This window comes from Colossoma macropomum, unplaced genomic scaffold, assembly GCF_904425465.1.
Source record: "Colossoma macropomum unplaced genomic scaffold, Colossoma_macropomum, whole genome shotgun sequence".
In the NCBI taxonomy this organism is placed as follows: domain Eukaryota; kingdom Metazoa; phylum Chordata; class Actinopteri; order Characiformes; family Serrasalmidae; genus Colossoma; species Colossoma macropomum.
The window spans coordinates 24,044,464-24,059,061 of NW_023494803.1; the positions used below are offsets into that span (position 1 = coordinate 24,044,464).

The 14,598-nt window shown below is 39.2% G+C and overlaps 2 protein-coding genes across 2 annotated transcripts; one reads left to right on the forward strand and one right to left on the reverse strand.

Annotated features, from left to right (window-relative positions):
* The first annotated feature begins 1,982 nt into the window (after positions 1-1,982).
* si:dkey-229e3.2 lies at positions 1,983-8,788 on the forward strand. Its single transcript, XM_036593281.1, has 6 exons — positions 1,983-2,093; positions 2,705-3,239; positions 3,906-4,063; positions 5,244-5,382; positions 5,689-5,757; positions 7,004-8,788. Exons 2-6 carry the CDS (start codon positions 3,021-3,023, stop codon positions 7,124-7,126), a joined length of 708 nt encoding a protein of 235 aa, XP_036449174.1. The 5' UTR covers positions 1,983-2,093; positions 2,705-3,020; the 3' UTR covers positions 7,127-8,788.
* A 50-nt stretch (positions 8,789-8,838) lies between these two features.
* On the reverse strand, positions 8,839-14,168 carry LOC118823583 (SERTA domain-containing protein 2-like). The gene is made up of 2 exons (XM_036593280.1): positions 13,889-14,168; positions 8,839-12,156 (listed from the first exon to the last, which is right to left on the reverse strand). The coding sequence occupies exon 2, from the start codon at positions 12,150-12,152 to the stop codon at positions 11,394-11,396; it is 759 nt and encodes a 252-aa protein (XP_036449173.1). The 5' UTR covers positions 12,153-12,156; positions 13,889-14,168; the 3' UTR covers positions 8,839-11,393.
* Positions 14,169-14,598: the final 430 nt, after the last annotated feature.

The window sequence follows — 14,598 nt, forward strand, 5'->3', positions numbered from 1 at the left end:
CTGCTGCATTCTGCAGCGGGCATGGGTCATAAACATAAGCAGCGTGTCCACATATTGGCGCTTCTTCAACAGCATCGCCCTGCCGGCTTCTTCAGTGTTGGAGTATCACGTACAGCGGGGTCCACCGGTTTGGTCGACGTGGACATTATAGCTCCGTACGCCAACAGTGCAGACGTACAACGTCACGTGGGAGACGAGTTGCAGGCCAGCTGCTGTCCGTCTGTGTCAGCGTTACCTGAGGGAACCTGTTAAGCAGGTAGTCTGCAAACTCCTGAGAGTAGTGGATGGTGACGTACACTAAGGCGTCCGACGGGGAGAGGAGGACTTTCTGCTCTCAGTTAGCCTATATGTCCTCTAGTTTCCAGCTTGAGGTCTCTGATCGCCCGGTAGTAGCGCACAGACAGTAACGTGCTGTCTGTCGGTCCCTCTATCTGGCCCGCAGTTCATCCTGCTCGTCATTGTGTGGTGGAATATTTCCCTGCATGCATGAGCTAGCGAGCAGCACAGAGGTCTTTCTGCATAATGATCAGAGTACCGACTTCTAAACGCACTCTTTCTTCATTCTTGAAGCTGCCGTGTCTGTTTACATGACCGACCACAAACCCAAGGGCATCTCTTACCTGTGTAGGTCAAACAGGGTTGTTGACGGGGAGAGACTGGGCAGAGCGAACGGCAGGGCCACTGCTCCTCTAGCGGGCCTACCGAGAATGCGCATATTATTAGCATAGCGTAGTAACTTCACGTCGACGTTTTATTGTGCTTTTAATGTTTAATTAAGTACAGACTCAGCTTAGTGTTACTACTTACCCCATGATAAGGTGATTTAGGCTATCAAAATATATCTTACCTGTGTTTTAATGCGGGTAGCATTTTTGACACGGTGATTTATGAAAATATCATCCCTACAGTTTTATATACCTATAAATATGTCCTACGACAGGACTTTTCGACAATTCGTCAGAACACTATCATCATTTAATAGGCCCACCCTCATCTACTCTGTCTATATTTACCAGGTTTACCACCATGAAGGTACATTACTACATGTAAGGTACCCTACAAGACACGCCCAGTCGCGACCACGCCCACTGCCAAATACCCACCTTAAGGCACGCCCCTTATATTAACCACTACATAAGACTCCCCATTCTGGAAACAACGGTGGGCGTTTGTGGTGTTTCACAAAAAAGCATGTATGAATTTTACTTTTGGAAACAAATGGGTATTATTATATAAATAGAAATTGTCCATGCACTATAAAACCGTAAGTAGCTTACAACCTTAGAAAGTTTGTTGCTTAGAAGGTGGTTTAGGGGCTGTACTGGTTAGCATTTTGCTGGTATTTAGCGATTGTATGCCGTTGAGTTCAATTGTCCACTAAAATAACTACATTTATTATTATTTAATATCTGAATTTATTATTTAATTACGTTTGAGAGTAATACACTAAGCAGTTGAAATCAGAATAATAAAAGTGCCCCCTTTACCATGAACTACACCTTCCTCACCCACTGTAATGCTTACGACATTATAAAGGGTTGATATGGAGTTGTGGGTCGATGCTGTTATCAACCATTATTCATGCACATGTCCTATTAATGCTGATGTAGAAACATTCATAAAATGCTCAAATTGGATCCATCTGTATTAGTTTCACAGAGAAATAAAACATTTATTGCTGCAGGGTACCCATTCAGTAATGAATAAAATGCATATTTTAGTAGCATCACATAAACGTCGTGCTTTACCAGAGTACGATGAATACGTCATCAAATCCAAACATCTGCCGATATGATTCCAATATAATCGTGCATCCCGAACATTCTCCAGTGACGTTATCAGCTCCTCCTGAGTGAACTGTAGGCCTAGATTAGACCCCAGACACACGTCAGCCACAAACCGTCTGTTTACGAAATCTGTTTGGGATCCAGATGCCTCTAAGCTCTCTCGTGTCCTCCTCATGCCTGTGCTGGGTGTGTAGAGGAGTCGGTGTCCTCCTCCCTCAGTGCGTCAGAGCAGCGGCAGTGCGGAAGCGACGCTATGTTCACTTTTCATCCAAACCGGACACCTGTGGCTGTTCTCTACCACAAAAAGTGAGTATAACTCTTAGTTTCTCTCTTATATTTTCATATGAACGTCCATTACAGATCGATTGAAACTATGATACTGAAGTTGGCTTCTTATTCGTCATCTTATTTTTCTAATTTTCCGGTCTACCTTAAATGGTGCGGCAGTTACTTTACGGCTCCTGAGGCGCAAGAATGTAACTAACGTGGCATTTAAGGTGGAACGGAGTGTTCGAAGAAGAAGCCGGCGAATAAGAAGCCAATCTCAGTCTCGTCAGTTCAGAAGCTGTTATCGCTTAGTTTTAATTTTAGCTGGTTAGAAATTCCCCCTTTGCTCACTTTGTACGTAACAGGTTCATGACTTTGTTTGAACGTTAGCTCTTAAGAGCATGATTTGTCGGCTTTAACACACTTTCATCTACTAGTCACCGTTAAAGTTATTCAGCAAGTTATTGATTTATAGTTTTTTTTATGGTTGACTTAACGTTTAATCGCTGTTTAAATTTTAATATTCATACTGACACATACTATATGTTGTGACATACTATAAATGCTGAGTTTATCACAAAAATATTCGACGAGGTATTAAAATACACATTAGCAGTCACCCAATCTATCATGCCCTTTACACTTTCCAGATTCTTCAGTTTTGTATTCCTGGAAATCCAACCTTAACAACAAAAGAGGCGATGCAAAAGTTCACACAGCCAGTGGAAGGAAGTGTATTTTGTCAGACTCCCAGCTGAAACACAATGGGAACTTCCTGCTTTTTCTCAGTGATGAGAGCATCAAACTCACTTTTAGCCTGTGAACAGAGAAGAGCTGCATTTACGTCAAGCTAACCATCCACCATGAGAAGCTTTGATCTAAAGCAATAAAAGCTTGAGGTCAACCGTGAACCTGGAAAACAGCATTTTTCACCTGTTTGGAACGGTGCATTGGACCTTATCTGTGATGAGTGAGTGTGCTGTGCTGGACAGCCTCAGTGAAGATGGCTTTCACAGCTGTGAGGGCTTTGCGGACTGGTCCACCTACAGCCCTATACACTGGAATGAGGATCAGGGGGACAGCAGCAATTTTGGAGACTGGAATAGTTTTCATGGCAGCCTCAGCAAAAAGGCGGAATCTCCACCTCTGTCACCTCAGGAAAGAAGTTCTGACCATAAACAAAAGGTAATTTTTTCAGTGTGTACTTCGCTACCATGATGAGAAACCTGTTTGGCAACAACATGCAAACAAGTCCGGTCAGTTATACCATAGGTTGATTTTGTAGGTATAGACAAGAGCCGCTTTCACTGTTATGATTTTGCCACTATTTCACACAGAAAATTCTGTGGATATTGAATGCTAGGGGTTCGAAAACGCATCAGTGCATGATTTGAAAGTGATGATTCAGCTACATCAGCTTTCAAATGTTATAATTGAATATAATCAATCATAAATATTTTTTTGGCCAAAATAAAATTCTGTCTACTTTCAAATATTTCTTCAGAGAACACCAGCAGCTTCTTTTATGTCATTTTCCTTTTGTCTGTAATGGCTTCATGACAGCTACACATCCTTTCAGATCCAGTGTTGTCTTCTCACAGTGAAAGGATGGACAAGGTGGATTTTTCGGATCTGAAGCAAGAGTGGAGCTTGATTTTCACCTCTCTCTCTAATATAAAAGCTTTATCTGATCGTAGGCTACTAGGTCTTGCATGCTTGTTAAGAGTCACATTTTCTCCATACCTTTTAATCATTTAATCACTCACCATTTTCACTTACTTTCTTTTGGCTTTACCCATGTCTTTTGCAAGTAGATCATCTTTTATCTAATCTCAGCTGTTGTGTGTGCAGATGGAGAATGGCGACAGTGTCAGCCCCTGGTTTGTGTTTCATGGTTGCTTCCATGTGGAGGAGACAGTGAAAGATACTGCTGTAATGGAGATCCCTTCACTGTCCAAGCTACTGCACAACTCGACACACATAGCCCTTGATTCAGCAGCACTATCAAGGTACAACTGCAGGGAAATCTCAAATATATTGTAGCTGTCATATCAAAGCCTCATAACTCATGCTATTATTTACGCCAGATTATTTTCTGGACCTTCAGGACCAGAACTGATCTGGTTTGGTGTAAAGGGAAGCTTATATTTTCAAAAGCATGAGTTATGAGGCTTTGAAAACTCATTTTTTAAACGGCTTTATACAGCAAACTTCATATATAAATTGTTACTTATTTTAAAGTAATGCGTATTTTAAAAATGGGACCATAACTGATGACCACTGCCTTACACTGTGTGAACAATTCATGATGAATAGACCCAGTTTTAAAATACACAATACTTTAAAATAAGTAACAATTTATATATGAAGTTTGCTGTATAAATCTCTATAAAAAAGAGTTTTGTTATGACGGTGAGTAATCAACAAATGAAATGCATGTTGTGCCGTGTCTGGCAGTGCTTCCTTTGATGTTCGTTCATGCTTAATTCTCTCTGACATTTACCTGCCTGGTGGCACTGCCAGTGCACACCGCCATATGTTCAAGCACATGTTAAAGTTGATTTGTGGAGGCTGTGTGTGTGTGTGTGTGTGTGTGTGTGTGCTGGAGTTCATGCACACAGACAATGTATTATTGGCTCCACTCCTGTTTCTCTCAGACCTCTGGGTTTGAGTTCAGCATGTTGTTTTGCACAGATTAATGTGGACATATGTTTAGGAAACCTGTTTCTTTTTTTTTTATTACAGCTGCTTGATTTTCTTTATTATTGCTAATTATTTTACACTCTACACATATGTGCCACTTCTCTTAGAGATGCTCGATTATATCAGAATCATATCAGTATTGACAGATATTTGCTTTAAAAAATTATCGGCGTTAGGCAGATGTTTAGATTCACTGATATTTGATGATGTATTTATTGTACTCAGGAAGAGCAGAGTGTTTAGGTGATGTTGCACTACTGTGCTTAAATATCTGCATTTTATTCATATTTCTAACCCTGAAAAAATGTATCTTTTCTTTTCTCTGTAATGCTAATTCAGGTGGATCTAGTCCCAATTTCTACATTTTATAAATGTTTATGTATCAGCATCAGCAGATATGTGCATGAAAAATATCGGCATCATCTCACAATTCCCGTATTAATGCATCCCTAATTTCTCTCTCTTTCTTTATCTCTCTCCTTCTAGAGAGGCTGCCAGCCTGTGCCATCGTCTGTTGTATAAGCCGGAGTATCTGAGCCTCTCTGGTCCTAAACCCAGCTTACACTCCCACAAGCAGCTGATCAACACTCTCCAACTCAAACACTCAGACATAAACACCTCACAAGTGAGTGGAGAGAAAGAGAGCACTTACAGTCGTAAAGTACAGACAAATGTACTTGTTTGTTCAGCAGTTCACTGATCTTGACAATTGCATCTGATGTTTGAGATGCTGATTAACATGGCAGACCTCGTAAACAGGAAGCTTAGACTATGGGTAAATGTTTTTAAAGGGACAAAATGAAGTTATTTTTCCCTAGAAGGAGGAAGATTGAATAGAAAATGATTTTGTTCCGTGTCCACTGGAGGGCACAAGAGCGTTCATGAGAGGCAAATGCAAGAAAGTGCATAACCTGCTATCTTATGTTTTCAGAACACTAATTTGCCTGACCAGGGTTTTGAGGAGCCTGAAAGTTCTCCAGCTGCTCTCATCCAGACTAAGGTAGGAATGTGTTTTGTTTGAGAGCATGAAAGCAGTGAGTCTGGATGAAGACCTTCACTAATTGAAGGCTAGAGGACAGGAAGGGCTTTGCTTCAAAATGCATTATAGACCACTTTCAAGTATTTTTTTTTTTTTTATGATATTTGTTGTTGGATGTGCTTTAGGCCTATAAGAAATCTGATTAATGCCACCTTTATCAGAGAAATAAAATGTGTTTTCTATTACACATCAGTGATTGTTCTTTTCAAAAAATTCTTATATTCAAAATTGTTACACACTGATACACAGCATGGAATTCAACTCTTCAAATGTAAGTTTGGCTATAAAAAGGATATTTCTGGTTCTGATTTAATTGGCTGAACCATGTTTGAAACCATACTAATTCATTTATCTGCACATATCAACTGAATTCTGTATTAATGTGTCAAGCTATTAAAAATGTGTTGCTTGACACCCATGGCCTACTATTAAAGGTGAATTTTTTTCTGCATAATTCAGTTGAGATGTAACCAAAGTTTTTCAGAGTGGTTTAATGTGAAGTGCTGCATTGTGGAGAAATTTAGAGTCAGATATGTGGTGGAACCTGAGGTTTTGATTTACTGTCCAAAATGACCAGTGAACCAATGCTTGTGTTCTAGGTTTTTATGTGTAATGTTGATAATAAACATTATAATATGAATACAATAGTGGTAGCGCAATTTTTCCATTCAATGCCCTGCATGTGTCTCTGGGCCATGAATGTATTTTTTTTTGCAGAACTATGATAAAGCAATATCTAAGGTATTATGCAGAATATTTGTTACTATTTCATGTAATGACTTTCTGTAAGGTAACTTTTAGTGACAAACTCTGCAGATGTCCTGGTTCCTATCACCACCACTGTGAACAATTCTGACTCAAAGTTTCTCTACAATGTCACATTTCATACCAAACATCTCTGAATGACTGACTACATCTTAATGATTGACTTATGCAGAGAAATTGAAAAATCGTTGGAAATGAACAAACTGCATTGCTTGGCTGAAAATTATTTTATTATTAATACTCATTTAATTACTTATTGACCATTCGTGCATTTTATCATATTGCATTTTATCAGGGTTTATTAAATAATGACTTTATAATGATGGGGGTAAAGGGGATAAAGGGGTGTTGCAAGGCATGACACAAAGCAGTAAATCAATTCAAGCAAGTTAATGAATTTGTAACTCTTTCACTAACCTCTGGCCTGTTTCTATGTCTGTAGCTAATGGCGCCGATTCGGTGTCAGAATAAACCAGGATATCTCTACCAGATCTCACCCCAGTGGCTCAACCAGTACAGTTTGAGACTCCTGCCCCATCAGAACAAGCAAGACCTGCTACAATGAACTTAATACACCACACTATGCACCCACTGCAACATGCTCACAGTATATCAGCTCAGGGAAGACTTTCTCTCTGACAAAACAAAAAGACAGAAAAACAGCTACTTACAGTACTACTTGCACAGTAATGGATTTCTTTGTTGAACTGCATTTATATTGTTACAAACTACTTAAGGAACATGCTGTTACATTGACCTGAGAATTTTCTGAGTGCTGATTTAAATGTGTTCATCCACTTTATACATTTATATGAAGAATCACTATTAACAGAGAAATGTGGTCCAGACTTCCACAAAAAGCTCTTTGACTCTTACAAACTCTGACTGAAGCAATAAACAGAACAGAACACGACACTAATTTTAGTGAAACACAAGGGTCAGATTCAGCCATGACAAATTCCCAAATGTGTGGAAGTAGCCTTAGTTTGGAATTGACTGGAGTGCAGTCCGACTGTATGTACTCCAGGAGCTTCTTTTGGCTAGTAATATGCTTTAGTGAGTTCTAGTCTAGTCTAGTAATCCTCTTTCTAGTTTCAGTATCAGAAGCCCTCAGCTCATCAAAGATGTCTGCTTACTAGAAATGTTTTCTTTGGAATTAAATATAGTGGGATCTGATTGGATGTGATGGTTCCCATCATGTGCTTGTCACCAAAAACTTCCACCAACCCTCCCCCTAGATCAGTGTTTCCCAGCCCTGGTCCCAGAGGCAGGCTGTCCTGCACATTTTAGTGTTTTTTCTGCTTTAACACACCCTCTTCAACACAGTAAGAGGTTGTTAATGAGTTGTACAGTAGGATCGAGTGTGTTGGGAGCAGGAAAAAAAATTTAAATGTGTAGGACAGTGTTATCTCCTGGACCACGGTTGGGAAACACTGGCCTACATAGTCAATCAATCAGTAAGCCTCTGAAGTAAGTGTGTTAGCTAACTAGCTAATCTCAAAACGAATCTAGTCTAATATGTAGTATTAGATATTGGACTCGATTATATCTATTATCACATAATAGAATCTATTATTTTATCGCATAAACCACTATTTGGATGTCCAGTGTATTTTTTAGATCATACCATTTGTTACTGTGATTTGCTAGAAGAAATGAGAGCTAGGATCAAGGATCAAAATATGAACCAGAGACACAGAACACATTCATATTAACAAATATATCTATCATTTTTCTTCTGCAGTGCTGCCTGGACTCTATACTATCATACATGCTAAGTTTCCTTTGTTTTCACTGTATGTGCTTTAATATTTAAATAAATTAAAACACTGAATTTATTGAAAATATTAATTTATAATATAGAATTTTACTAAGTTGACTGAAGACTTCAGGGGACAGTGAGTCACAGAGAACTGAAGAAGCAAAAGCATTTGCTTACTTGAAAATTACTTGGGCTTTATGTAATATTTATGGAACAAAGATATGTATTTATATAAGTTATACTAAGTCTTAACATTGTAGGTCAATATATTAAGGCTCTTGGTTTATATTAATAAACCTACCTGAATGTTACAATTTTGCAAGTTTGCTTAAGTCTGCTCGCAAGATATGAATAACATGATGCAGATTTTGAAATATTCTGTATATAATATGGACAACTTTTAAGGTGGATGAAATTTTCTTCAAAAAGCAGAATAAATGTAAAATAAAAAGAATTCAAAGCCTTGTTACTTGTGTGCCGTAAACATTTATTGAACAGAAATTGTCAGAAAATTAAAAGCACTTGTTTGTAAGCTACAGTTTCTCACTTGCAACATCTTCTGGACAAAACTTGAAAGGTAAACACATTCACTTAACCATATCTAATTCCAATTCAATTAAAATTACCAAAACCGGTAGTTTGTTTGGACATTTATTGTTATTTAAACTCAAAAATTTAATAATATTCCAGTAGGTGCTGTTGTAAATAGTAAATGGCACATTTACTCCTTGCTCAGCCTACATTATAAGCGTGGTACATGGTATGAGTCTTTGTTCCATAGTTTGCAGTTTAATTGCTTTGTGACAATGTATTGCATAAAAACTGCACTAAACTGTTCTGAACCTATATAAAATAATAACGTAAAGCAAAATAATTTGTTTGCTCAAGCATGATGTACATTGCAGTTTCCCATGTGTAGAAAAGGTAAACAGTTCTTGATTGCTGTTAAAATACATAAAAATCATGCTTTATCTACTCTGTGATTCATATGAGAAATAAAAATGGAGGAACCCAACAAAAATCACATAATTTACATATGCAAAGGTGTATACCTGACATATACAAGATTCATAAATCTATAAAACAGTTAATAAGTGCAGAGCTCAATGCACTCTCTTATTTCCAACAACCCCAACCCCCCATGTCTCTCTCTCTCTCTCTCTCTCTCTCTCCCTCTCTCTCTCTCTCGCCCCGTTTTTCTTCTCCCTTGCCTCCTGTCATTCCATAGCAGCACAGCTAGCAGTCAGAGTGAATTACACTGAAGCCGATTTTTCAAAGGCATCTATAGAACAGGGTAGTAAGTTTAAAGGAGCTACAAGGGCTCGAGAAAGAGAGAGACAACTTATAAGTTACATAAAAACATTTACTTCATTTTTTAATCACATCACTTGCAGTGCTTCTACCAGTACAGTCAACATTCCTCTGAAAGCCACTGCCCCAGAAAGGGTTGTTTTTTTGAGGAAATAGTGACTGCCATGGTGACAGGATCCTCTCATAAGGTTCAGTGGTCAACAACAGTGATGTAAAAGCTTCAATACATGTGATGGCATCATTTTCAAATGTATTTGATAAATATATTTACATATATTTATTTTTCTATAGTACATTTCTATGTGTAATATTTTCCCATACATTTTAAATAAATGTATTTTAAAATATATTTGACTAACAGGGCAATTCTGAAAGACATTTTAGCGTTTGGAATGCATTTGCATGTGAAATATATAAAAATATAGGTCCATATATTTTTTTTCCACATGGGTTAATCACTTAGATCAATCACGATAACTTGCTCTTTAGCGTTAACAAGAGGCTATATGTTAACGTTAAGCAAAGAGGTAGCGTGCACAGGTAGGAGAACCTATAAGTTATAATACTATATATTATCCCACATTATTAAAAGCCTAGAAATGCTACCTATAAAAAGCTGTGTATTAAAGTCATTAATATCACATCTAAAATCACAGATTATATAAAATCTATGTGAAAACATATCTCTTCATTGTATATCCAAAATTATGCATTAATAATATATTTTGACTGTACACTCTTGAAGGTGAATTCCAATGTTTTGTTTTATTTCTGCATAATTCAATTGTTGTGATGTGAACAAAGTCATTCTAAATGACCTGAAGTGAAATGGTGCATTGTAGTGAAACTGACTCAGACTTGACTGGTGATAAGGACAACTGGTAAGACCCAGGTGTCATGATGTCTACACAAATATAACCATTTTGTTTACTATCCAAAACAATCAGAGAACATACACGTATTCTGAGCTTTTACATGCAATTTTGATCAAGGTAAAACAATACAAAATCTGGATTCTTTGGGCACCATTTTGCCTTAAACATCCTCCAAGTATTCCTCCACCATAAATGGATGTTTTAAAAACATATAAGACCAAAACTTTACTGCAAAACTCCTGTAAACCAATCTCTTTGGCTTCAAGCAGCAATTTTATGTAACAGCTTTTTGAGAGGTGGCTTTAAACACTCTGGAGGTCTGGTTCCTATCACCACCACTCAGTAAGTTTCTCTAGAATGTAGCATCTCACATCGTTTAATGCATTTAATCATGCAGAAATTTAGAAAAATCAGTGGAATTCCCCCTCAGAAATAATGGTTTCAAAAAGGGTTCTTTGGAGATATGTAATAAAAGAACCTCTTTTGGTTCCCAAAAGAACCTTTCAATGGATGGGTCTTTAAAGAATCATTTCCGTGAAATTTACAAGTGTGAATAAACTTTCAAAAAGTTCAAAGAACTTCCACACACTGTAAAGGTTAAATACCAATTAAAAGGTTTTCCTAGAAAATCCAAGGAACCTGTATCAACAAATGCATTGTTCTAAAAAAATCCCACGTTCTTCTTTGTGCAGCTCAACAAGCAAGACACATCCAGCACTAACCCTTGACGGTGACTATTCAACTGATACAGTTCTCTCTATAATTCTGTCAAACATTTAAGTTGGTGTGGCATAATAATCTGCATGAGTTTCTGACTCATCTGCACCATGGCTGGATCCTTTGGATTTCACTTCGGTGGTCAGTAAAGTGGTCGAGTTATTTCATTAAACCAAGCCCACTAACACTTCCATAATGTCATTTAGGTCTGTGGGGCTGCACTGCAGAGAGCTCGCTGAGGGGCAATCTGGGAGAACTTTGGTTTCCTCATCTCCAGCGAACAAATGGCTCACACTGCAGAACACACAGGTCATGGTGGAGGACATTTCTGAAGAGTCATACATGGAGGTGTCAATATCATCAAAGATATCATCTAAGGCCAAGTCAGTCAGATAGCCCTGAGTGTTCCCTGCCTCAAGAAGGGACGTTAGACCAATCAGACCGCTGTCTGTAAAGACTTTGTCCGTGAAAGGAGTGGAAGATGAAGAAGTGACAAAACCAGAGGGAAAGAAGGACACATCCATCTCAATTTCCACCTCCTCTGCACACCTGGAACAGGTAAGATCCACACCCCCTTGGTCCATGTCACTCAAGGCGGGGATGCAATCAGGAGGCTGGAACTGAGATTCAGGTGTATGAAGGGGCATGACCAGCTGAGATTGGGATATTTGTCTGCTGCAGAGATTTTCCGGTGGGCCTTCTTTCTCTTGGGTCATCTCCTTCTGGATGTGTCTCATGGTGTTGGCCAGGAGAACAGAGCGATGGAGGCTGGGCGCCCGGCTGCCCTGCAGCTTATCCAGGCACAGGCTGAGCACCAGCTGCCTCTCGTGCACGTAACAGTCAACTGAGCTCCAGCTCTGGCCATCTTTGTTTTCCACCATCACCTCCTCCAAGAAATTGCTGTTACACCTGACACTGCTGCACATGAATCTGAAAGCAAATCAGATGCATTTCAGGACTGAATCTTCACATGAATTCAGTTGTTCAGTATTGTCAGTTAGTATAATCTACACCAATCAGCCATAACATTAAAAGCAGCACTGCTGGGTCTGATCCACTTGTACCGGCGCAACACACACTAACACGCCACCATCACACCAGTGTCACTGCAGTACTGAGAATGATCCACTACCCAAATAACACCTGCTCTGTGGCGGTTCCATGAGGGTCCTGACCATTGAAAAACAGAGTGAAAGGTGGTTAACGAAGTATGCAGAGAAACAGATAAACTAAAGTCTGTAACTGTAGAACTGTAGAAAGTGCACCTATATGGTAGGTGAAGCTGATAAAATAGATACTGAGTGCAGGAAAAAAAGGTGGTTTTAATATTATGGCTGATCAGTGTATGGAAGCCCACTGTGTTCCCAGGGGCAGAATTAGCTACAGTGTTGATTGGCCATGTTTGTCACATAAACCAGAGCAAAATGGCTAAATTCATGGCTAGCATTCTATAGAACTCAAACATATAGTTTAACAGAAGTGCGGAGAAGATCTTTGCAAAATGTTGAAATAGCTGGTAGACCCAAAGAGTGTTTAAGGGCAATGCCACCATTCTTGGCAAATTTCATAATTAATGTAAACAGTCATTCAGTGCGTTCTGATGTGAAATGTGCCATTCTGGAGAAACTGAGTCAGAACAGTTCACCATGGTGGTGATAGTAACCAGACATCTGAATCATTTAATACCTCTAAAAGCTATCTTATATAAAGTTGTTACCCAAAAAGGTTGTTTGGGATGTTGTTTTACGATAGTATTAAAAAAGGGCTCTGTAAGAAAAAAACAGTACCCAAAGAAAACTCCTTTCAGATTTTCAGATTACTGATATTTTGCCATTACAAATAATACATATAAAAACCCAGAAGACATATGAAGTTTCACTGGTTGTTCAATGATGGATCTGAGTAAGCAGGGCCCTTCCCGGATGGGGGCGCTCCAAAAGCCTCTGAAATAAATTTATTTTGGCTCCCAATTTTGACATTGTCTGTTATTATAGAAATAAACAATGACATTGCATTTTTCTTTATAGTTTCTGCCTGTTGTTTCACTGATTTTCTCTCTGAACAGTAAATGTGTTGTAAGGTAAGCTAGCGAGCTAACCAGCAATTAGCTACATTTGCCATATGTAACAAGCACAAGCTGATAAAGAAGCACAGTACTGGCTCAATATTTGGTGCTACGCGCCTGGCTGTAGACATCGCGACCCCTGGTTCCAATCCTCACCACTGTAAAATCTCAGCTGTTACTCTACAAGGCACAACTGCACACCAAATCACTCTGAATGATTTCGACTACATCTCAATGATTTCATTCATTACGCAGTTCTTTTTTCAGAATTACCGCTTTAAACGCCTAAATCACTGTTTGGACCAGTAAGCGTCTTTTCTTATCTACGTTTCAAAATGACCGCTGACCTTTAAAGCTCTGAGTGACGTGCGTCGCGTGCGCAAGAATGCTACCGCACTGGCCAGCACGGCCGTGTGCTGAGATACGATGTTTCTCTTTGTAAAACTATTGCTGTCGTGCTATTGTTGATGCAGCACGGTACATACGGGGCATGTGACTAAGCTTGAGCCCACACCGTGGTCCAGACACGTCGCCTGCAACCAAACCCCAAAAGCCTACCGACAGAACAGAGCTTTAACTCTGATACTTCGAACTTACCATCAGTACTGAGAGACTCCAGCTGATGTGGATGTTCACTCTCCAATTTCCAGCTCATGTTCAACCAGTTTCGCTCATCAGGAGGTCCTGAGAGGCTCCAGCAATACCTCGCTAAGCCTGCTGAGCTAAAGAGTGAATGAAGTAATTAAAAGTGAGAGGGCTGAAGCTAATGGTTCTCCTTCTTCCACGATATCTCCAGTTGCTAATACCTCAGAGAAGCCCACAGAACTATGACCGACCGCGAAGTACTCTGAACTCGTAGACGGGGCTGGACGGTGTACGAGTGTTGGAAGCAGAATGGGTGTGGTTTAGTTTACGTCCTTTGCTACGAGGTCGCTTATTGGTTGGTCCGCTTGGGCGCGAGTAGTTTCCGCCCCAGAGTTCGGAAAGTAAGCGGTAAACAAGACTCACGAGGCGCTAAATGTGCCCTCAGTGAAGATCCTCCCTCTCTGAAGGCATTTACTTCAGCTGCTGAAGAGAAGTTTTCAGTGCAACAAATCTTAGTGTAAATAAGAAAACAGCTTTATAACGTGGTCACTTTTGAAATACAGCCGTTGTTTTTCAATACTCGACTTTAATCTTGGAAAGTAAAAGTATATATGTTTGAGTGTGTGAGTGTCTGTGTGTGAATGAACAAATATACTCGACAGAATCCCACTATTAAATTGTTAATGCACCTGGTTCTATTCCAAGGAGACCACGCTAATACG